This window comes from Budorcas taxicolor, chromosome 4 (assembly GCF_023091745.1).
Source record: "Budorcas taxicolor isolate Tak-1 chromosome 4, Takin1.1, whole genome shotgun sequence".
Classification (NCBI taxonomy): Eukaryota; Metazoa; Chordata; class Mammalia; order Artiodactyla; family Bovidae; genus Budorcas; species Budorcas taxicolor.
Genome location: NC_068913.1, coordinates 27,288,468 through 27,313,292, shown reverse-complemented (window position 1 = coordinate 27,313,292; position 24,825 = coordinate 27,288,468). Strand labels below are relative to the sequence as shown.

The following is a 24,825-nucleotide window of genomic DNA, read 5'->3' as shown; positions in this document are numbered from 1 at the left end:
AAACATGGCCCATCCTGGGAAGTTTACACTGGATCCTAACTCACCCTCTATCCCATTAGCTTATTTTCTTCGATGTTTACACTGGGGCACATGCATCCTGAATGTTATCACTTCTCACTGTAAGGATACATATATAGATGCAGGAAATAGAGGCCTTTTCCTATTTCTCCGGAAAGAATTAAGTGGCACTGTCATTCTACCCACCCCAAATCGGGCCTCTGTTGGGGCACCCATCTGCTGCCAGTGCGGTTATAATCACCACCTGAATCACCCCAGGCTTGCTGCCAGCTCCCCGCCTCACCAGTTTCCCTTCCCTAGTTCCCCTCTCACCAGTCAGTATGAGTAAAGCCCAGGGCCAGCTCCACCAGGACCTTAAGTAAAGTCACTCCCACATCTCCATGGCAATAATCACCCCCTTAGACAACACTCTCGATGCTGTTCCACTGCATCCTCACTTGCAGGAGACAAACGCTGGGTAAAAAGGAATTACATGAGCTCGCACGAATACAAATCAACTCAGACCTGGATACTGCAGTAGACTGGGTTGATTTTATACCCTGCTCAGCTCCCACTCACAGTTTCAGAAGCATCCAGGAGTGCCAAATGGGTTTAGGAAATGTGATTTTGTTGCAAGGAAGAGAGCTAGAAGTTGAGAACTCTGCTGAAATGAGGGCCCTGGGGAAAGTGGTTCAGAAAATTCGACCCTGTGGCCAAGAAACACAAGAAAGCAACTTTTTCTTTTCTTTTTTTTTTTTTTGCAGAGATCTGGTAGAGAAGATGCAAATAAAACAAACTTGGTCTTGTAAGAAATAAAAACTCCACACCTGTCCTATGTGTGGGTGTGGAAATGAAGCTGACACATCCTCATTGTATTGGAATCTTCCAGAGGAAAGCCAGTAACATCAAAATGGTCCCAGATCAGAGATACCACTCAGGAACCTGTCAGACACAAATTCAAAAGTCCTCCCTAGAAACTTGTCATCCACCCAGCACACCGGACTCTTACAGAAGAATAATGTCTAGAAAAGATTGTTTCACAAAGTGTATAGATCATTGGAAAAAAAATCTGCTCCCCCCAAAGAGTCAGCAAGCAAACCCAGAAGGTTTGTTTAGCACTGCTAATTCAAATAAGTTTAAAATTGTTAAAGAAATGGTTAAAAGGAAAGACTCAGTAAGGGTGGAATGCTATGAAAATAAATGAGTAGATCACGATAAATGCAGTAAAACTTCTAGAAATGAAAAACAAAACCATTAAAATTTATCAGAGCATCCTAGTTCTACGAAATTGGGCAGGAAAAGGGATGAAGCACCTCAGGGCTCTCTGGAAGGATTGGAAATGATTGCATTTACATTAAAGGGAAACATAACCAGGATAGCACTTTGCCCTAGTTCTAGCAGAGAAGGAGATGGCAACCCACTCCAGTGTTCTTGCCTGGAGAATCCCAGGGACGGGGGAGCCTGGTGGGCTGCCGTCCATGGGGTCGCACAGAGTCGGACACAACTGAAGTGATTTAGCAGCAGCAGCAGCAGTGACCAGAAGACACAATAATTCTCTCAAAAGCACCAGGGGCATTATGCTAACACAAGAACAACATGGGAGGATCCTAACTCTTCTGATTTACACACCTTTCTGTCAGTGCTTCCTGGTGGCTCAGATGTTAAAGTGCCTGCCTGCAATCCAGAAGACCTGGGTTCTATCCCTGGGTGGGGAAGATCCCCTGGAGAAGGAAACGGCACCCCACTCCAGTACTCTTGCCTGGAAAATCCCACGGATGGGGGAGCCTGGCAGGCTGCAGTCCATGGGGTCGCAAAGAGTTGGACACAACTGGGTGACTTCACTTTCTTTCTCTTTGTCATAGTGCAGTGCTCTGCCTAGAGGCTCCCTGGTGGCTCAATGGTGAAGAATCTGCCTGCAATGCAGATTCTTGGTGACTAAACCACCAGCTACCACCTCATGAACACACTGGCATCCTTGGAAGAGGTACATAGAGACAGCAGAGAGTATAAAAAGGGCAGAGGGTTTTCTGGGTCATGTCATTAGGTGGAGGAAGCACTATTTTATTTTTTTCCTCTTGCATTAAGCACTGAAGATAAGTATGACCCTGGAACTACTTTTTCCTTGGATTTTAGGTAAGAAGATAGACTCAACAAGGCATTTTTGAGGCCATATCTTTGGCGCTGACCTGTGTTTGGAAGTAAAATATAAAACTCTTTGTTCCTATCCAGCGCTCCAGAATTCTAGCAATTAATGAGCACTGACTGGCCCCCTGGGCTCCATTTTCCCATCGGTAACTTCCTTCTTCTGAGCTTAATAAATCTTTGTTGCATTATTACCTCACCTGAAACATGCCTCCAGAATGCCTTGTAAAAGGAAAAATGGCCACAAAATCAGAATCTGAGAAAGGGTGCACAGAGCTCTTTCATGAAAGTTATTTTTTAAAAATTATGAAGTAGATCTCTCTTTAGTTCCCCTGAAACTGGTAGTGTTTCCAAGGGACAAGATCTCAAAGGGTATATACTCTTTTTTTCTGAAATTGGTTTCTGAAGTTTAATCTTTCTTGGACCACATGTGCCAGAATAAATATTCTATCATTTCATACATGATCGCTGGTTTACTCTAGCTCTGAACATGGAGTCAGTCAACAAAGGGAAGCGGCTTTGCCAAAATTCAGTAAAGTATACTGTTTGCAACAGTAACAAAAGTAACACCCCAAGCCACCAGGAATAAACTTTTACTTGTAAAATTTTTGAGAGTGATAATTTTATAGGGAAAAAAGTCTCCATTAAAATTCATGTGTTAGTTTAGAAATCGCAACACAGCTATTTCAGGCCCTTTTATCCACTTCTCCATCATTCAGTAGCTCTGAACTATCTAAATACCTCTAACAAGCAAAACTAAAGAGGAAACTGCTAAGTCACTTCAGTCATGTCCAACTCTGTGTGACCCCACAGATGGCAGCCCACCGGGCTCCCCCGTCCCTGGGACTCTCCAGGCAAGAACACTGGAGTGGGTTGCCATTCCCTTCTCCAATGCATGAAAGTGAAAAGTGAAATTGAAGTCGCTCAGTCGTGTCTGACTCTTACCAACCCCATGGACTGCAGCCTACCAGGCTCCTCCATCCATGGGATTTTCCAGGCAAGAGTACTGGAGTGGGGTGCCATTACCTTCTCCATAAAGAGGAAAACCTTATGATAAAAATTGACTAATGGTTTTGCAAGGAAAGTGCAATTTACAACCAATTTACTACAAGGAATAAAAAGGATATAAAACAGGAATGGCCAATTACATTTTCAGGGTATTGTGCTTGATAAATTAGCACTATAATAAAACTTCAGAAATCACAGCTAGAGTTACCAATAATAAGACATACACTGGAGTGCATGATTTTAGAAATTTTAAATACTTTCACAGTTTTATTTTCTCTCCCCATCTTCAAGAATTCATTAATCTAAGTGTTCTAAAGGAATCCAAGCTATAAATTATACATATTTTGGACATGTCGCATAAAACTTGTTTGAAAGCACTGTGAGGAAATGAAGATTTTCATTTAAGACCATCATAGAATGAGCCTGAGTGGAGCAGCTAGTGAGGTGAATCAGATGAGACTAATCTTAAAATTAAAATAAAATGTCCACATACATATTTAAAAAAATCCTATTCCTATTTTCATGCTTAAAAAACAAAAATCATCCTGGTACTACTTCTAATTCACAAAGTGACCTGAATGATTCCATATGGAAATCTCGCTATGGAATATCTGCATTTCGCACCCTACTACTACTGCTAAGTCGCTTCAGTCGTGTCCAACTCTGTGCAACCCCATAGACAGCAGCCCACCAGGCTCCCCCGTCCCTGGGATTCTCCAGGCAAGAACACTGGAGTGGGTTGCCATTTCCTTCTTCAATGCATGAAAGTGAAAAGTGAAAGGGAAGTTGCTCAGTCCTGCCCGACTCTTAGCGACCCCATGGACAGCAGCTTACCAGGCTCCTCTGTCCATGGGATTTCCCAGGCAAGAGTACTGGAGTGGGGTGCCATTGCCTTCTCCTTTCGTACCCTGGATACATTCAAATATCCCTCAAACCACCTGGATAGCCTCAGGAAATTTACCAAATTCACCAACTGCTTTAACATTTATTGTAATCTATTGGTAGAATTTCTTGTGTTGGGAGACTTTCATTTAGCAATGCAATATGAAATAGAAAAAATAGAAAATGGTTTAACTGTAATTAAGATACACTTCTAAAATTACATCTTAAATATTCACTGAATTGGAACATTTTTCCACATCATGCAGAGTCTAAAAGCCTATAAGTAATGAGCAAATATGATCTTTTCCTATAAGCACAGATTAGACAAAAGCATGATATGGTGAACACAGCCACAGCTTAGTATTGAAATGATGACGAGGCCTTACAGAAATCAGGAAGAAAGTAAATGTGACAAGTTTCCTTTCTGTTTGCTTTCAGGGCTGACCTATTGCTCCGGACTAGAAGAATAATTATTACAGAATGAGTCACATAGAAAACACAGGCAAACAGAAGAACACGGAGAATGTAAGTACGTGTTATTCTTTCATTGGTACCTAACTTTAAGGAACTCCGGGAGTTGGTGATGGACAGGGAGGCCTGGCGTGCTGCGAATCATGGGGTCGCAAAGAGTCGGACATGACTGAGCGACTGAACTGAGCTGAACTTTAAGGCAAAGACATAGAAACTGTATAGTAAAAACTGTCCCGAAAAGATCAATTCCTGAATGTGACTGTATTTCCTTAAATAACAATCATAGAAGCTTTTGGAAAGCCCCCAAATTACTCAAACCCTGATTTTTTAAAGCAATTATTCCATTATATGGAAAAACCATATAATGGAATTAATTGGCATAAAACATATACACACGCAGACTTGAAGTAAATTTGGAATCATACAAAGATTATTTTCATCTTCCAAGAAACACACTCAATTATATGCACAAAAAACTGAGGTCTTAGGAAGTTACTTATTAGTATTTATCAAATGCAAAAATCATAAGCAAAAGAACACTTTTTTAGAGCTGAGTGACTGGGCACACACACATACACACAAAGAAGTAGAGGTGAAAGAATTACAAGAAGAAATTTATAGAACTGAAGTCAAAGTAAAGCTACCTCAGAAGGGAGGATTAAGCTTTTCCTTTTTAAGTCACTGGCATCCTTAGGACAGACAAGCTTCCGACAGCATCTCTGCTTGTTCAAGGCTCCACCCCAAGGAGTGTATTTGTCATGTAACAATATTGACTCTAGGTCAGACTCCAACCGCTAAGGACACGTCTCCTTAATGCACGTGAAACCCTTCTTTCATATATAGCCAAAGTAGTTGCCAGATCCAAACATATCTGTTTAAATGACCCCTGTTTCCCACCTTCCAAATTCATTAGTAGCAAATCACTTCAATGGCAAGTTCTAAAGATTCATGAGATTATTCCCTTCAGACTCCAAAGAATGATGTCCATGTTCCCTTTAAAAATACCCAGCTTCTTTCTGGGTTTCCTGGGTGACTCAGTGCTAGAGAATCTGCCTACCAATGGAGGAAACATGGGTTCGATCCTTGGTCTGGGAAGATCTCACATGCCACAGAGCAACTAAGTCTGTGCACCGCAACTTCTGAGCCTGTGCCCTAGAGCCTGTGTTCCATAGCAACAGAAGCCACGGCATGAGGCCCATGTACTAGAGAGTCAGCCCCCCTCTGTGCAATGAGAGAAAAGCCCACATGGCCAGGAAAACCCAGCGCACTCAATAAATAAGCAAAAGTTTTTTTAAAATACCCATTTTCTAAAAGATAGAGTTCATGGGGAAATAATTTATCTACTTTGGATGTTCATATGTTATAAATTACTTTTTGTATAATTCTTATGTTCTTTATTCTCATTTTCGTACCCAAATTCCCTCTCGTTTTTTCAACCTCCTCCCTCTAGGCTTGCATGATCTTAATTCCCCTACTACTACTACTACTACTAAGTCACTTCAGTCGTGTCCGACTCTGTGCGACCCCAGAGACGGCAGCCCACCAGGCTCCCCCGTCCTTGGGATTCTCCAGCAAGAACACCGGAGTGGGTTGCCATTTCCTTCTCCAATGCATGAAAGTGAAAAGTGAAAGTGAAGTCGCTTAGTCATGTCCAACTCTTAGCAACCCCATGGACTATAGCCCACCAGGCTCCTCCATCCATGGGATTTTCCAGGCAAGAGTACTGGAGAGGGGTGCCATTGCCTTTTCCAACTGGGGATTAAACCTGGGCTCCGGCAGTGAAAGCACCAACTCCTAACCACTGGGCTACCAGGGAATCCCCATAAATTACTTTTCGTTCCCCCTTCCCTCTAAGCTCCACTTCCACGCAGATCTAAAAGGATTTCCGACTGTGGGCCTTTATTCAGGGCCAGCAAAAGACTTGAATGACTCTGAGACTAGCATTGTTTCCAACTTAGGCCATGGTATAACATTTCTGACAGGAAGAAATACAAGGTGGTGCTGTAAAACAAGGGCAGAGAGCTAAATGCTAAATTCTAAAGCTGTGGGTCCTTGAAATGGCTACACTTAGAAGCTTGAATATTCGAGCAATATTGTTTTTAACCTTAGTCTATGGGTCCCACAAAGGGTTCCTCTGATTAAGTTCAGTATATGAATGAGACCTCTGTCAGTCACTCAGTCATGTCCAAACTCTTTGAGATCCCATGGACTGTGAGCCGCCAAGCTCCTCTGTCCATGTGATTCTCCAAGCAAGGATACTAGGTGGGTTGTCATTCCTTTCTCCAGCGGATCTTCCCGACCCAGGTCTCTCGCACTGTAGGCAGATTCTTTGCTATCTAAGCCACCTAAAATTATATGTGTATAAGCAATTATTTTCCTACAGAGAACATTGGTAGATTTCATCTACCTAGACTATGTAATTTATTGCCCAAATCACCAGACTTTTTAAAGTAAAGGGGGATGTTCTCAGTTAATATGCTTGACAACAGGCTTAACCTGAGAATTTTCTGGGCAAACTGAGAATATACTCACTTTACTCATGACCCAAGAAAGTAATACATCGCTGCACCAGGTAATTTGGCTTTTCATTACTTCAACCCAAGTGACATTCATGAATTTTGATTGAAGGCAATTGATTTTTATACAATCAAGTGTATTATACAAGTGTCTTGGCTAGATGTCAGAGAGCTCTGGAAACCATTCAGCTGCTTCTCTTCTCCAGTTCTAAGCCTTACCACCTGCATTCAATGCTGGTTGCTGCTTTGTGCTCTGCAGTTACTACTAACCCTGGATTCAGGAAATGGTGTGGTCCTGGAAATGTATGTCTTCGTACAAAGAGATTCTTTCTTGTGCTTTAGAAGCACTTTTCCTCATCCTCCTAAATGGATAAAAATTATCAAGGTTTGGTAATGAGTCTTCCTCTCTACACTTTCCCTTGAGATACATCTAATTGTATCTATAACATCAAATATATCAATGATTGGGTCACAGTCTTTGATCCATATCAGAGTCCCTAATTCTAGACTCAGGAAATAGGTCCAACCTAGAGGTAAATCTGCTTTCTCTTCGCTAGTCCCTAGAAGGAATAGAAAAAAAGTTTCTATTGATGAAGTAACCAATGAAGTAATTCAAATCTGTAACTGATGAAGTAACTCAAATCTGTAGTATTAAGACTTCCAGGTGAAGCTGAAGAATAAGTTTTGAAAATAGTGGAAAAACCTTTATGTGTTTGTTAGTGAAGTGCTTGTATGATATAACAGAAACCTCTTTTAGAGAAGCTGAATATTGGTCTGTGACTCTAATTAAGAATGTGACTAGAATTAGGATTTTTAATTTAGAATTATAATGTATTTGGCTGTGAAAAATATTTGTAAGATTAAGATAACCTGAATTGCTAATCAGTAACTTTAATTTGTGATATCTACAAGAATTGCTAAAGTGCTTAGAAAAGTTTGGGTCATTATGTTGGCAAATGTACCCTGTTGAACATTTTGAAATGTAATCTATCTGATTTAGGTCAGTTTAATTTGATGATACTTATTTTACTCAAATAGCAAGAAACAAATTCTAGGACTTCCCTGGTGGTGCAGTAGATAAGAATTGGCCTGCTAATGCAGGGGACACAGGTTCCATCCCTCGTCCCAGACGCTTTCACGTGCCACATGAACAACTAAGCCTGTTCACCACAACTCCTGAGGCTGTGCCCTAGAGCCCAGAAGCCACAACCACTGAGCCGGCGAGCACGCCCCAGAGCGTGTGCTCTACATCAAGAGAGGCCAGGGCAGTGAGAACCCCACACACTGCAACAAAGAATAACCCCTGCTCACCGCAACTAGAGAAAGCCCTCTCAGAGCAACAAGGGCCCAGAGCAGACTAAACAAATAAAATTTTTTAAAAAAAGAAACCAGTTCTAGATATCTGATTACAGCATTATGCTTATAGTTTAAAATATCATCTTGTACACTTCATTGGTTAAGAGGATAGCTATATTTCATGTGATTTTTTTTCTTACTATAATAAAAAAAATTAAAATAGATTTTGAATTTTATGCCAAACTTCTCTGTGCTGAGTCACTTCAGTCATGTTCGACTCTTTGTAACCCCATGGACTATAGCCTGCCAGGTTCCTCTGGCAGGAACCTTGCCTGATTCTCCAGGCAAGAATACTGGAGTGGGCCACCATTTCCTTCTCCAGCAAAACTTCTCCAATCAAAACCAAATTATTTTTGTATACTTTATACAAATAAACAAAATTTGTATATTTTTAAAGAAACTTTTAGATCTAAGAAGAACTAGGTGTTTACATTTTACTTTTAATACAGTATCAGTTCAGTTCAGTTCAATCGCTCAGTCGTGTCTGACTCTTTGCAACCCCATGAATTGCAGCACGCCAGGCCTCCCTGTCCATCCCAAGAAATGGGAAACGATTGTATTTGTACACAGACGCCCCCATACAGCTAAGTGACTTTCATAGAGAAGCAAGTTGTGTACCATCGATAGTATATTCCAGTGCTTACTATGTGCTATGTACCATTCTAAATATTTTTTCTCAATTATTTTATATAACCTTCCACAGATCCTATAAAGTGAGTCTTACTGTTTCCACTTCACAAGGAAGACGACTCAAGTACAGAGAGGTTAGGTGATTTGCAGGAGTTAGAAGTATATGTAGTAATCATCACACTAAATTTGAACTCAAACCAAAGGTGAATCTATAAAATGCCTCCTTCACCATCGCAGGACACTTCCTCTTGAGGATGAAGTCTAAACTCCTTAAAACAGTATTCAAGGTCCCGGGTAAATCAAATAGCCCCCAAACAACTTTTCAAACCTATTGTTTATGAGTTGCCCAGATGTATCTGACTCTAGCCAGGGGTGGTTCCACTAAATATCCAACAAACATAAATTGGAAATTGTTTATCAGTGTCTGCATCTGGAAACCTTGCTGTCTAGCATTAGTCTGAGCATTTTCATGACTAGCAATCTCTATTTTCTCTGAAAAATAATAACAGCTGATACCTATACCACTTCTCGTGTTGGACTCTTTGTGACCCCATGGACTGCAGCATGCTAGGTTTCCCTGTCCTTCACCATCTCCTGGAATTGCTCAAACTCACGTCCATTGAGTCGGTGATGCCATCCAACCATCTCCTCCTCTGTCACCCCCTGCTCCTCTTGCCCTCAGTCTTTCCCAGCATCAGGGTCTTTTACCCATCCATTATGGCATGCTCTTCTCATGCAGATGATTAATTTTTAGTGTGGGTCAATCTTAACTCTTCAATCAGATCATTAATAACCTTACAGCAGAGATAATGTATTCAATGTCTTTGTTTCCCCATGGGTATGGCTTACCATCCTGAATTGCAACTGTCCATGGATGTGTTTGTCTACCTCAATAACTGACCATGTCTTTTTCATTTTCCTATCTTTAATGTCAGGCATAGTGTTTGCTACATAATCAGGCTTCAAGAATATTTGGTGAAGTGGGTGCTCAAGTGTGTCCAACTCTTTGCAACCCCATGGACTGTAGCCTGCCAGGCTCCTCTTCCATGGGATTTTTCAGGCAAGAACACTAGAGTGGGTTGCCATTTCCTCCTTCAAGGGATCTTCCTGACCCAGGGGTCGAACCCGTGTCTCCTGCATTGGCAGGCAGATTCTCTTCCACTGAGCCACCTGGGAAGCCCACATAAAAGGCTTACTGCTTTTCAAAGTTGAGCTCAAATCATTATTTTTATTCAAATTCCTAAAGAGATTATTTCTGTGAATTCATTTCAAATGAAAACTCACCATTTTTGAAATCCCTTCCTATTTTGCCCACAGAAACTCAGGCTTTATCAAAAAATTCACCTGCTTGAAAATATTTTGAAATAGTATGATCTCAACTCACTTCAAATTTTATTTTTATAGGGCTTGCATCTCATTAGCTAATTTTCTGTTGTTAAAGGTTTTTCTGTTCTGAACTTTTAAGGATTACACATAGTTTTCACAGGATTAAAATTTTTTACAGAAAACCCAAGTCCAGTCTTAAAATGTTGAGTGAACTATTGCATAAATTTAAATGAGAAAGTAGTTGCACATCTTAGTTTATAGGTGTGAAAAATGACGGAAATAGCTTCCTGCTATGCTTAGCAGTAAAGTTTGCCATTGAATGAGAGAATATCTGTGAAATACCTTTGAATTCTTTGGAGAAGAGTTCCTGCAAGGTGATTAATAAAAACTCATAGTGTTAGGATATCTTTTTTTCAATAACTTCCTTAGTTGTAATATAGGAATTCTTGGTTTGGATTACTTTCGTACCTACAGTGAATACACATTTTGTTTGCCAAGAAAAGGAAGTACATTGTGTGAAATAATTTATACCATAATGGAGGACAGCAGCTTATATGAGTGTAGGGGTTAGAACAGTGAATCATCTCTTGTGTGTTTCTAACTAAATAGAGGCAATCTGCCCGAGAGAGAGAGAGAGAAAAAAAAATTTCTACAAACCACAAATTCCATCCAATCACATAAAGACAAATCAGCCTTCAGGCAAATCAAATGTCTTCATTTAAACTGTACCTGGATTTGGCACTCTGCCCACCTTTCTCAAATCTCTTAACAATATGCTTTCACAAAGAGTTAAAGGCACACATACTGAAAGGGACTCCCTCTGCAACATTATTTTTTAAAAACAGGGAACTCTTTAGCCCCGGGAAGACCTGGGGAAAGAAAAGTTCCTTTCAGAGTCTGCACCATGTGAATACAGGATTAGTGGGTGGGATTGAGGTGTGCTCAGGTGCATAAATAGAGGCGTGGGCTGAGCCAGCATACTAGGAAGCTTGGACTGCATCGAGGCCGCCTGGCTCACACAGACAGGTGGGTGGGGAGATCCAGGTAAGGCTCCTGACAGTATTGTTAGACGGGCACCTGTTAGAATGAGCTTTGGCCTCTGGTTACCATGTAAAGGTGTAGGCAATCCACAGGCAGAGGAGTGCGGGGCAGTTCCAGGAGCAGCAAAATGGGATTTGGAGGGGGAATTGATGGAATTTTCACCAGAGGCTTCCTAGAACCTCTCTGTGAAGCGATGTTCCTGAGCTGATTCAAGGTAATGCCTTCTCTCCCAGAAAATGAGAGGTTTAAGAGTGAGCCAACTCCTGGAGTTTTCAAGCCTGACACACAGCCCAGGGTCTCCTGTCTTGGTTACTGAGCCCTGATCACCATCTAATGCTTGTTTCTTTCTTACTGGCAAAGCAAAGACCCACAGGGCTGTGAAACGTCAGCTCAGATTAGCTGCTGGGGATTACCGATCAGAATATTATTGCAAATCAGGAAATAGCTTTCCTTCTGTGTCTGATATAAAGATATCCTTATTGTTTATTCAGTCTTTAAATTCATAGGGCAGAATGTAAAAGGAGAGATCTGGTTACTTTCCTAAAGCATTTATGAACAAGGACATTGAAACCTCCTGCAAGGCATTCATTGATGAAGACAGAGATATAATGAGCAGTGAAAAGTGCTGGTTTCATAGTGTGTGTGTGTGTGTGTGTGTGTGTCTCCAAATTATCAGTGTCCTCCATGGTTAGCTTTCTGTTTTGAGGTGGTTAATGCATGCAATTTGCAGATCACAGTCAATTCAGGACTAAAAATTGATGTGTTGAAAACAGTACAGTGAATCTCAGAAAATCTTGTTTGTACAGCAGGAGTTATATTCAGCTCCCTTGAGTCGTTCTGCCATAAAACATGTATGAGGTATCAACAGTTCCAATCTGAAAGCTGCAAAGCTATAACAGGAGGTCCTAATGGCCACTTGCACAAGAATTGTCAGTGAATTACATAAATACTTCACCACCTGTTTACTGCTATTTTTGCTAATATACATTTGTTGCCATACATAAAATATAAAATCAAACGTTTGTCGATAAATTTCAAGCCATTACTTGCATGATATTTTCTGAATCAACCATTATCCTGAATAGTGTAATTATTCTCACATAAGGGTTCTTGGTTTTTAGTGTTGTTGGCATGAAAAAGAAGTCTTTGTAACAAAAAGGCTAGAAGACTTGTGTAGCACAGTTGGGGTGCTTGTGCAAAATACTGGATACAAAAATTGTTACTGGCATTTCCGTATCTTTATGGATATAGAAAATGAAGACAGTGTATCCCTGTTTTTTGCTTACGTCTTTTTTGTGAGACATTGCATGGCTACTACATATTATGACATAGACAATAATTGGTCAGATTAATACAAGGCATCATCTGGATTTGGTAACTTAGCAATGCCTTTTTTTTTTTAATTGGCTAATGCTTAACGAAGGCTTCCCCAGGTGGCTCAATGGTAAAGAATCCACCTGTCAATGCAGGAGATGTGGGTTCAGTCCCTGGGTTGGGAAGATCCCCTGGAGAAGGAAATGGCCACTCATTCCAGTATTCTTGCCTGGGAAATTCCATGGTCAGAGGAGCCTGGCAGGCTACCGTCCAAGGGGTCTCAAAAGAGTGGGACATGACATCACAACTAAACAACAATGCTTAACATGCTATCAGAATATGAGAAAGTTTACCCCTTAAAAACACTGAACATTGATGGTCCATCCTGTTTCTCTTGCAGAGTTCATTTAATTTGAAACACACCAATATTAGAGTTAGGTGTTTCTTTTTAACCAATTTCAGTCTTCGGCTTTACTAGCATCCCAAGTCTCCAGCTTTGCACGTCATGGTCCCTGGATAGCCCTAGTGATTCATTAGTGCAATTCACCTTGCTAGCTCACTTACTTCCTCACTCACTCATGGACCTTACCTTGCTATTCTCTTTCCCATTCAAAAGCATCTGCTTTGAAACAGTACAACATTTCCTGATATTTAAATTTGGAATACTGGAAAGAAAAGAAAAATTAACAAAGAGACATTTATGAGATTGGTCTCTCTGTGTGATGAGTCCCATAGAATATTTTATGGGATAAAATAGAAATATTTTGTGCACAACCACCTACCTATACAGGCCCACACTAAGCGTCAAAGAATTAGCTCACTGGAAGAAATTTCCACTGATGTATTTTAACCAGTTCAGAACCAATATATCTAGAGTTTGAGTAAATGTTACACTAGGGAGAGAGCTGTGTGTATGCAAGCCTTTAGTTAAAAGATAAAAAAATTGGCAGTTTCTAAATGAAATAAATCATTTCACTCAGATCTTATTTTTCAATGGCAGTGTCCCCATTTTAACAAATATTAAAGAAATATGTATGTTTAGGGCAACTTTTTCCAAATGGGAAGATGGGAGCCAGCACTGCAAAGTGGCAAGATCCAAAAGCCTTGGTTCTATGCCCCTCTCATTGGTCTTCATTTCTCTGAATTTCAGATTCTTCATCTACAAAATGAGACACTGGGGAGGTGGGGAAAGAGGATATAACTCCTAAGTTGTCTTCTACTATGACGTTTTTTAGAAAAATATAAAATTTAAAAGCAAATTCCCTTAACTATAAGAATATATACATCTATCTCCTAATTTTCTTAAAATATATCTGTATCTATTTCTACATTGTATATTTCTATGGAGATCTTCATCAGTATATTTTTTTTCTATACAGATCTTATATAGAGGTGGATAGATAGAAATTTATACTATGCATTCTTAGGAAAGTTCTGTGGAAGGTATTTTTTCACTCCAATTGCATGTGCTCAATCCCATCTAAGCCTCAATTCTTGTTGTGTCCCACAGTTGGGTTGCAATCTAAAGACTTTGAAAAATTGCTAGTTTCTTTTTGTTTTACTGGCTTCTTGCTAATTTACTTGTTTTCCATATCAGATTTGCCATGGAGAAGATTCCAGTGTCAGCATTCCTGCTGCTGGTGGCCCTCTCCTACACTCTGGCCAAAGAAACCACAGTTAAACCAGGAGCTAAGAAGGACACAAAGGACTCTCAACTCAAACTGCCCCAGACCCTCTCCAGAGGTAGGAGTCACATTCCCGTTGGCCTCCAATTATACTTAATTGGGAAGGATTTAACTCTTAGACCTGAGATCTGTGTGAACATATTTTTGTATGTGTTCTTTCTACATTTATCAAAGTTTACCATTATTTCTGTTTTCTCTAGAGGTTTTTGCTCTTCTTTAGTATCAGGTATATAATGATCCCAGTTTTACAACTGTTTATCAACAGCTCTGGGTCTGAAAACATAACAGTTTTAGAGACACTGGGTTTTTTTATTCTAGGTTGGGGGGACCAACTCATCTGGACCCAGACATATGAAGAAGCTTTATACAAATCCAAGACAAGGTAAAGACAAGTTTAGGGAACTCTCTCAAAGCTCTCAAGAGAGCCATCTAGCGATCTTTAGTGACACACAAAATCCTACTCATTAAACATGATCCTATCTCTCTCTGTCTCTTGAAGCAATAAACCCTTGATGATTATTCACCACTTGGATGAATGCCCACACAGTCAAGGTAATTTATACTTCTAAATATAATTTCTTTTATAGGTTTACAGCTTTAGAGGGAGGGTCCAGATCTCTCATCTTTATACCCTTAGCACCCAGCACAGTTGAATTAAAAAGAATATTTTATGTAGTAAACACATATTTTGAAGTAACTTCAAATATTTCCATGTTTTGTGTTAACCATTGGCTCACAGTTTGAAAATACCAGCTCTAGAATTCATCCCTGACTTCTTGCTTTGTCTTTTATCCCACATTCAATACATCAACAAATATCAAAGATTTACCCTCACAGTTTGTCCAAAGGCCAGCACCAGCCTCCTGTGCACACCATCTGCGCAATCACACAGGACACAGTGCTTCGAAGGCTCCTATGCTTGTTGTAAAGATCAGCTGTTGCCATCTTAAAAGTCATAGTAATTTTTGAACAAAGGGCTCCATATTTTCATTTGGCACTGGTGATGGTGGTTTAGTTGCTGTCTGACTCTTGTGACCTGATGGACTGTAGCCCGCCAGGCTCCTTTGTCCGTGAGATTTCCCAGGCAAGAATACTGGAGTGGGTTGCCATTTCCTTCTTCAGGGGGATCTTTCCAACCCAGGGATCAAACCCAAGTCTCCTGCATTGCAGGTGGATTCTTTACCTCTGAGACAGGCACTGGGCCTCATATATTACATAGCTGCTGCCCAAATGCAGCCACTTCCTACTACCTTACTGCTACTGCCCTGGTCCAAACCTAGATGAGATCTTGCCTAGCTCTGTGACAGGCACCTACCTGGCTACCCTAGGATGCATCCCTAATATCTTTGAACGTATCAGCCTCTCACTTCAATGTCATTTCCTCAAAGAACTCTTCCCTGAACATTCTATACTTTTAAACTTCTTGCTTTGCTTTCTTTTTCTTCAAAGTGCTTATCTCCACCTAAAACTACTTGCTTGTTTATGATCTGTCTCCTACACAAGCATTTCAGTCCTATGAAGAAAGCACATTTTATTTTTTTCCCACTGCTTTATTCCCAGTATATGAAACAGTCTTGCCACATAGTAACCACTCAGTAAACATGGGTTAAAAAAAATTAAGAGATGAATGATTGACTGACTGAGCAGGAGAAACAAAGCTGGTCAATGGTCTAGATATTTCTTTGTTAACCATTTGCAGAATGGGTGGGGTTCAATACTGTATTAAAAATACAGTTCAGTTTAAAATCTAACAGAGAACAATGGTTTTACCTGGTGATGAGATGAATGCTTCACTATTTTTATTTGCATTACAGCTTTAAAGAAGGCATTTGCTGAAAATAAAGAAATCCAGAAATTGGCAGACCAGTTTGTCCTCCTCAATCTAGTTGTAAGTTAGCTTGTCATCCTCACTACCATGTCTCTCAGTATTTGAAATGGATGGTTCCTTTTTCCTATATGTCTTAATCATACTACTTTAATGGGGATCTGTTCTGAATACCACATCTCATAGACTACAGAGAGAAAAGATTTTATTGTGCATCTGTCTTGCATGTCTACATTTTTGTTTATCTGTGTGCGTATATATGTGATCACATCCGTGCCCAGTTGCTCAGTTGTGTCCGACTCTGCAACCCCATGGACTGTAGCCTGCTAGGCCCCTCTGTCCGTGGAATTTCCCAGACAAGAATACTGGAGTAGTTGCCATTTCCTTCTCCAGGCAATCTTCCAACTCAGGGATTTTGTTTAGTGACTAATAATTTTAAACTGTCTGAATAACACTCTCCTGTGGTCCGGGATTTCTTGGTTGCTGTAATAAGCGGGAAGTCTTTGTCATTTACCAGTTCCTTGCTGTGCCCCTTTCCCCTGCAGTCCTGGCTGCTCTCCACCCCTCCATGTGCCCTCTCTCTCTCTGGAAGAGACAGCTTTCTGGGTGGCCAAATCTAATCACTTCACGAATGCTGTGGGCCAGTGCTTCCCTACCCTAATTGGCCATCACCACCTTTCTTCATGGTAAAGCTTTCTGTTTTTATAAGTTCTACTCGGTGTAGAAACAGGATCCACTTCTGTTTCAAAGGCAAGCGATCAGTAAACAACTCAGAAAACTCTTTCGTAACCCTGTGTCACCCGGGACTTCTCTCTCTCCCTCTCCTCTTTCTGGGTCGACAGGTGAGCTTCTTCAAGGAGCATCCATACCAGCCGTTCTTCTTCACCTCCTTCCACAGGCTCCTCTTTCTCCATTTATCCCCTTAATATAAGTGACTTCCTGATCTCTATTCGACCTACTTCTCTTTCCATATTTTATATTCTCTATGGACAATTTCATCCAGACCTGCTCACTGGTAATTCCCCCGTCTTCCTCGAATACACAACAGCTTCCAATCTGTGTCCACAACCAAATTTCAGAAATCTTGCAATCAGCTTTAACTTGATATGTTCAACACTGAATTTATCAACATAACAGGTTTTTCAAAAAGCTCTTTTTTCTCCATTCCCTATTCCATTAGAGTGTTATTCTAGACCTGACTCTCTGGCAGTCATGAAGGCCTGTGGTTCTGACTTGGAAACAGTCTTACTATTGGTCACTTCCCTGTAAATCCAGGGCTGCTGTTTTAGTGTAGGAGTTTTTCACTTTACTAGCTTACAGTAACTGGCTCTCTGACTGCAAAGTAAATCCTGTCTGATTCCACATGATTGTCAGGGTAATTACTCTAAAAACCGAATCAGGATCACGGCTCTTCTAACATCCCTCCAGCGGTTCTCTATTTACGGGCAAATCTGAACACTGTGGTGAGGAGTGCGAGGCCACTCACGAGCCGCCCCCAGAGTAGCTTTCTAGCATCATCTCTCGCCACAGCTTCAGCATCCCTAGCCTTTGTGTGTGTGTTCGGTCACTCAGTCCAACTCTCTGCGACCTCACAGACTGTAGCCCACCAGGCTCCTCTGTCCATGGAATTCTCCAGGCAAGCATGCTGGAGTGGCTTGCCATTCCCTTCTTCAGGGGATCTTCCTGACTCAGGGATCAAACCTGCATCTCCTATATTGCAGGTGGATTCTTTATCACTGAGCCATCCAAAAGCCATCCCTATACTTTAGACTCATCCAAATACTCGATTATAGAAACTTCTAGGTCTTTCATCTGCCTGTGTATCATCGTCCCCCCTCCTCTGCCCAGAATGACCTCCTTTTCTATGTAACTGACTCCAATTCATTTTCTAAAGATTTCTCTTCACCCACTTCAGAAAGTTCTGTGGAACCTGCAGACAGGGTTAAATGTCCCACTCTGGGCACTCGATGTGCCTGCATATCCCTCATCATAGCATCTCACCCACCGGACCCCCAATATTCCCTCCTCATCTCCCAGTGTGTGCTAAGTCACTTCAGGTGTGTCCGACTCTTTGCGACCCCATGGGCTGTAGCCCACCAGGCTCCTCTGTCCATGGGATTCTCCAGGCAAGAACACTGGAGCGGGTTGCCATTTCCTACTCCAGTGATCTTCCCGACCCAGGGACTGAACCTGTGTCTCCTGCACTGGCAGATGGGCACCACTAGTGCCACCTGAGAAGCCCCTGTCTCCCAACAGACATGCATTAATTCAAGAGAAGTGCAGTATACTGCTCAATAAAGTTCTGAATTAAGAAATGATAGATGAATTCTCAAGACAATCCTGTGTATTTTGTAGTTTCTCCAAAAATGACTTCCATTTTTTTCATTGATCTATTTCTTCCTACCTCATCCAAGATGCTTTCCCTGAACACCATCAGTTCAGTTCAGTTCAGTTCAGTCGCTCAGTCGTGTCCAACTCTTTGTGACCCCATGAATTGCAGCACGCCAGGCCTCCCTGTCCATCACCAACTCCCAGAGTTGACTCGGACTCACGTCCATCGAGTCCGTGATGCCATCCAGCCATCTCATCCTCTGTCGTCCCCTTCTCCTCCTGCCCCCAATCCCTCCCAGCATCAGAGTCTTTTCCAATGAGTCAATTCTTCGCATGAGAATGGTGTGATCACTAATCTAGAGCCAGACATCCTGGAATGTGAAGTCAAGTGGGCCTTGGAAAGTATCACTACGAACAAAGCTAGTGGAGGTGATGGAATTCCAGCTGAGCTGTTTCAAATCCTGAACACCATATGCCTCCCAAATTCTCCCTTATTGAGTGCTGGGGCTCCTTATTCATCACAGCCATCAGCTCCACACCTCCTGTTCTGCATCACACTCTGCTCTAGCTTCTTCATTATTTCATGGGTGCAATTAGCTTCTACATCTGTATCACTGAACTCTCTGTTAGAGATGTGCCTTATAGTGTCTTAAGCGTTTTAGTGTTTAAGTGTTATAGTGTTTTAGTCCAGGAATGGACATGTTTTTATAACAAGTTTGAAAATAACTGAAGGATAAACAAACTGACAGTTGCTTTTTTTTCATCTTAGTATGAAACAACTGACAAACACCTCTCTCCTGATGGCCAATACGTGCCCAGGATTTTGTTTGTTGGTAAGTAAAAGTGACGATGAGATAACACACACTCTGAACACTACACAAACACTGCCACATCTTTTCCTCTGTCCTGCGCACCCTCACCTGTTGTTTCACCACAGCCAAGGAAACGACAAAGCTGGGGTGAGGGGTGTTGGGGGATGGTGGGTCCGCTGTTAACTTTCAGTTTCACCAACTGTTTGCATTAGAAAATGCAAGCGCCTACCTATTTTCATACATGACATTTTCTCACCTGCTAATTTGAACTTTCCGTTTTCTGCCATAAGAACACCTGAGATGGAAGTACCCTATTCACTGTTTAAATGTATTTCCCCGAATTATATCCTGCCTGGAAATATTTAATCGGGCATCCTTTTGTTTTGTGCGCTGGATTTTTCTTTCTGATGCTTTTGATCATTATTTTTAGGTGTATTATGAATATGAGCCGAAAGACAAAAAAATCAAAGGAGCCATGCTCCTTCCTGCCCCTGGTACTTTACACATGCCGTCTCCTGCCTGCCCCCAGCCTGCCTCAGTATCCCCAGGCCACCTGGGTAATCACTGTCATTCACAGACCTGCTCAAAGCCCCATGATGTGCTCTTGTAGCACTGTGTTCCTCTCAATGGTCACACTTTCCTCAGTTATATTTTTCCATTTACTGGGTGATTGTTGAATAATTATTGACCCTCAAGTGGCAGAGACTAGATCTTTTTCTGCTCATCATCATATTTTCAGAATGACCCTGTGGTGGGCTGACAGTAAATATTTGTTAAATGACTGAACAAATGAATTGAATTTGGCTTTGATCAAAGTAACTCAGATGGTAAAGAATCTGCCTGCAACGTGGAAGACCTGGGTTTGATCCCTGGGTCAGAATGATCCCCCGGAGAAGCAAATGGCCACCCACTCCAGTATTCTTGACTGGAGAATCTCATGGACAGAGGAGCCTGGCGGGCTGCAGTCCATGGGATTGCAAAGAGTCAGACACAAGTGAGCAACTAACACTTTCACTTTGATCAAGGTGATACTGAAAAAAAATGGGGAAAAAAAAATCCGTAATTAAATTCATCATATAGCACACCTCACTCTGACCACGTGTAATTCATCCATGTTCACACTAACCTACAAAACAGAGAAAAAAAGTGGAGGGAGGAAAGGAGCAAGGTTGAACCAGAGCTAATCTTACAGATTTGGTCTTGTTGGGATTTAGAAGACTTAGACTCCTTACACTGAAAGGGCCTTTAGAGGTTATCCACGCACACCCCGGGCAGGAGTTCTCTTCAGCGCTCCTCTTAGGGGCAGTTTGCAGTGCCGTGCTGTGCTCGGTCGCTCAGTCGTGTCCAGCTCTTTGTGACCCCATGGGCTGCAGCCCACCAGGCTCCTCTGTCCATGGGATTCTCCAGGCAAGAACACTGGAGTGGGGTGCCATGCCCCTCTGCAGGGGATCTTCCCAACCCAGGGCTGGAACCCAAGCCTCCCAAATTGCAGGCGGATTCTTTACTGTTTGAGCCACCAGGGAAGCCCAAAGGCATTTTAAGCCCTGTCTAATTCCTCTGGTCATAAGAACCAGGTCCCAGGCAGCTTGCTCTTCCAGCTCAGTAGTTCTCCACGAGGCCGGCATATTAGAATTGCCAGGAAGATCTGAAAAATCACGTTGCCCAGGCTACCTCTCAAACCAGTTAAATTAGAATCTCACAGGGTGGGATGCAGATGTCAGTCTTTGAACGCTCTGCTGGTGACTTCCCTGGGCAGCCAGGGATTGTGAGCCAATGGTTGGGAGACTTAAAAGCTTTTCTTACGTTAATAGATTATGAAGGTGAGACCCTGTGTGTACACCAGGCAGAAGCAGAGTAGATCTTAAGTCTTTTTTGAGCAAACACACGTCAGTTTCCTGTAATTTATGTCTGCTGGTCCCAGTCCAACATTCTGAAATGACAGGGATTGTCCATCAAGTACCAGTGACAGACTTGGCATGCATGAGGCTGGGTTTCATGTGTCCTCTTCATCTAATTCTCAGGTAATAGACCACAGGCTCCTTTAATCACTCTCTTAAGGGAAGGCTGCTAGGCCTCTGTATGTCTTAACACCTCCCTTTTGGATGTATCTTGTTTATACCTTTTTTTCCTCATTAATTGATAACTTCAAGTTAAATGTAAAACATGAAAAATAAAAAGACTTAAACCTAGAGGAATATATACATAAGGGACTCTCAAATCTCTATTTTTAACATGCAGCTTGTTAACAATAAAGCAAAAAAAAAAATCATAGAGGACAACACACAATTATTTTATCTTGGCTGCTCTTAAGAGCTTGCATTCTTCTATTCAATTAAAAAAAAAAACTTTGGTTTGGAAAACTATCATTTGATGTGTGTTTCTAATTATCTAGGCTGCTCTTGGTAACATATTTCAATTATAACATAATCATTTCAAAAGTTTAAAATAATTCTTTAGTAGAGAATGCCATTGCTTTCACCAAAAACAAAATACCACTTCAACAATGTATATTACCCTGCTTTCAGGCTGCTATAGATAGAACAACAGAGTTTGTAACCTTTTCCACAAATACCACTGCCAGGCTACTGACTGCTCCCAGTCTGGCTCTGGGTACCAGCTGCGGCAGCCGGGTTGCAGACTGGATGGAGGAGAATCCCATCCAGCAGGGCATGTCGTGTTCCTTTCATGGGATGTGAATAAATACACAGGCTTTCATGGGATGCAAATAAACACATAGGCTTCCTCTGCAAAAGAGGTTCCTTTGAAACAAAATACTTCATTCCTTTTGGCTTTTTCTTTGTAGACCCATCCCTGACCGTTAGAGCTGACATCACTGGAAGATACTCAAACCGTCTCTATGCTTATGAACCTTCAGACACAGCTCTATGTAAGTGTTACCTCCTTGGAATATCCATAGAATTGCTGTTGTGATGGGTAGAGTCTACATTGGGAGGGGAAAAAAGCCGTTCTCAGAGACTCCAGAGAAACAATCTAACCATATCCAGTCTTGGTTCTTCATCAAATCACATTCATTTTGATCCCATTTTTTAAAATCTCAAAGAATTATTTACGTTAGGTGTCTTTCCCTCCAGGAGGATCCTAGGACCATATTACATGCTTTTCACGTTTCTCTTCAGCACAAATAACTCCTTCTACCACAAAACTGAGTACAATAGTAATAGTACCAGGGTAATAGTAATAATCTGCATGCTTTGTTAATTTTTTTTTCCCAAACAACAAAAGTAAAATCATTTAGTCCAGCTTTTTAGAGCTGAATTTGAGTTCAGTTTTAAAGATCAGTAGGAAAGGTGGTTCCAAATAGTTGCCAAGATACTCAATTCCCCAGGGGTTGCCATAAAATGGAAAAAAAAAAAAAAAAAAAAGTTTGAGACTGAAGGCAGAAGAACCTCAATGGGAGACTGTACCTAGCTGTGACATGTAATTAGTCCTTCTGGGAAGAAAACTGGGTTTTGTCCTAACGATCAATTTGCTCAATGACTAATGACTGTATAGACTGGCATTGTCCAATTTGTCAGCCACTAGCCACATGGAGCTGTTTAATATTAACTTTAATGAAAATTAAACAAAATTCAACAAGAGAACACTGTATTTCAAAAAGACACATGTACCACAATGTTCACTGTAGTACTATTTACAACAGCTAGGACCTGGATGCAACCTAGATGCCCATCAACAGATGAATGGATAAAGAAGTTGTGGTACAAATATATGATAGTGTATTACTCAGCCATAAAAAGGAATGAATTTGAGTCAGTTCTAGTGAGCTGGATGAACCTAATGCCTGTTACACACAGTGAAGTAAGTCAGAAAGAGAAAAACAAATATGGCATATTAACACAAATATATGGAATCCAGAAAAATGGTACTGATGAACCTATTTGCAGGGCAGGAATAGAGGACTCAGTCACAGAGAACAGACTTGTGGACACAGTGGGGAAGGAGAGGGTGGGATGGAGAGAGCAGCGTGGAAACATAAACAGTTGCTGCATAACACAGGGAGCTCAACTCCGTGATCTGTGACAACCAAGAGGGGTGGGCCAGGGTTGGGGGTGAAAGGAAGGTTCAAGAGGGAGGGGGACACATGTATAGTTATGGCTGATTCACCCTATTGTATGGCAGAAACCAATGCAACATTATAAAGCAATTATCCTACAGTTAAAAATGGAAATTAAAAAAAATTTCAATCTACAGACACAGTGACCACATTTAAAGAACTTAATGAACAAGCACTGAATATTTTTCATCATCACAGAAATTTCTATTGGGTGGCATCGACCTAGAACGTTATTTGGGGAAGGATTGTGAGGTTGTATCCAGCAGCAGGAAAGAATGTCCCAGTCCATTAGCAATGCCTCCACTGGGTGCTGAGAGAGCCAGGGGATGCACATCCCAAGTGTATTGAACATTCTTGAGATAACAGTATAAAGCTTAACCTATTAAGTCTTAACTTTGGGCTCCTTAAAGGCAGGTATTCTGCACAGGTAATATCACCATGCCTTGTAGAAAAGGAATTGAATAAACATTGGAAGAGATCTGGATTATAATGAAAGCCATTTCACGTACTTTTAGAAAAAATTTACAAGATTACCAACTATTCACCCTATGATAAAATAACACCTATTATAAATTAATTAATTAATTTTAAAAAACAGCACCTATTAAACAAGAAATAGAATACTAGAGTTTGGGGATAAACTATGACTATTAATATAATTCTGATGATGTGTTGATTCTTGTAACTTTTTCCTCTGTTAGTGCTTGACAACATGAAGAAAGCTCTCAAGTTGCTGAAGACTGAACTGTAGAGAAAACACAAAATCTGTAAGATCCTCCCTTTGTGTTGGGCCTTGAGACTGGGAACCAGAGGAGGCTTTGAAAAACCGTGGAGAAGGCTGAAGCACTGGTGAACCTACTGATTAGATGATGGTTTCATGTTACAACAGCTTTTTTTTTAAATTGGTTTTACATATACATGTATGAAAATAATATCATATGCTTCCATAGTAAGCCATGATTTTTTAAAAAATAAATCCTTTTAGGGAGTGTTCAAACTGTTCATTTTTTCCCCAACCTGGTCTTTCATGAAAAGCTACTTGGTTTCCTCACCAAATAGGATTTTTAAACACAAAGTGTTCGAAAAGGGGACAAGACAAACCTAGTTCAAGCAACAAAGCCCAAAGACAAAATTATCATCTCATCTCACTATAGTTTCTCACTGGGTGACTAAAAGTAGACGTGAGCTTGAACAACAGAAGTATCAAACAATATGCTCTAGGGGGACAGAATATCTAGAAAGGCATCCCGAGCAAATCAGTCTCTAATTGAAGAGGTTCTCCGGTGGCTCAGTGGTAAAGAGCCTGCCTGCAATGCAGGAGTCACCAGACATGTGAGTTTGATCCCTGGGGCTGAAAGATCCCCTGGAGAAGAGAATGGCAGCCCTCTCCAGTATTCTTGCCTGAAGAATCCCA

General features: G+C 41.2%; 1 protein-coding gene across 1 annotated transcript; it reads left to right on the top strand.

Annotated features, from left to right (window-relative positions):
• Positions 1-14,287: 14,287 nt before the first annotated feature.
• AGR2 (anterior gradient 2, protein disulphide isomerase family member) lies at positions 14,288-24,162 on the top strand. Its single transcript, XM_052639125.1, has 7 exons — positions 14,288-14,426; positions 14,687-14,750; positions 14,868-14,920; positions 16,183-16,256; positions 19,294-19,357; positions 22,140-22,223; positions 24,113-24,162. Exons 1-7 carry the CDS (start codon positions 14,288-14,290, stop codon positions 24,160-24,162), a joined length of 528 nt encoding a protein of 175 aa, XP_052495085.1.
• Positions 24,163-24,825: the final 663 nt, after the last annotated feature.

Bases quoted from the DNA above. Each gene is read 5' to 3' on its own strand.
- AGR2 (XM_052639125.1), top strand. From the start codon at position 14,288: ATGGAGAAGATTCCAGTGTCAGCATTCCTGCTGCTGGTGGCCCTCTCC. The intron at 14,427-14,686 runs GTAGGAGTCACA...TTTTTATTCTAG, and splicing joins GCCCCAGACCCTCTCCAGAG to GTTGGGGGGACCAACTCATC. The intron at 19,358-22,139 runs GTAAGTAAAAGT...TTTTCTTTGTAG, and splicing joins GCCCAGGATTTTGTTTGTTG to ACCCATCCCTGACCGTTAGA.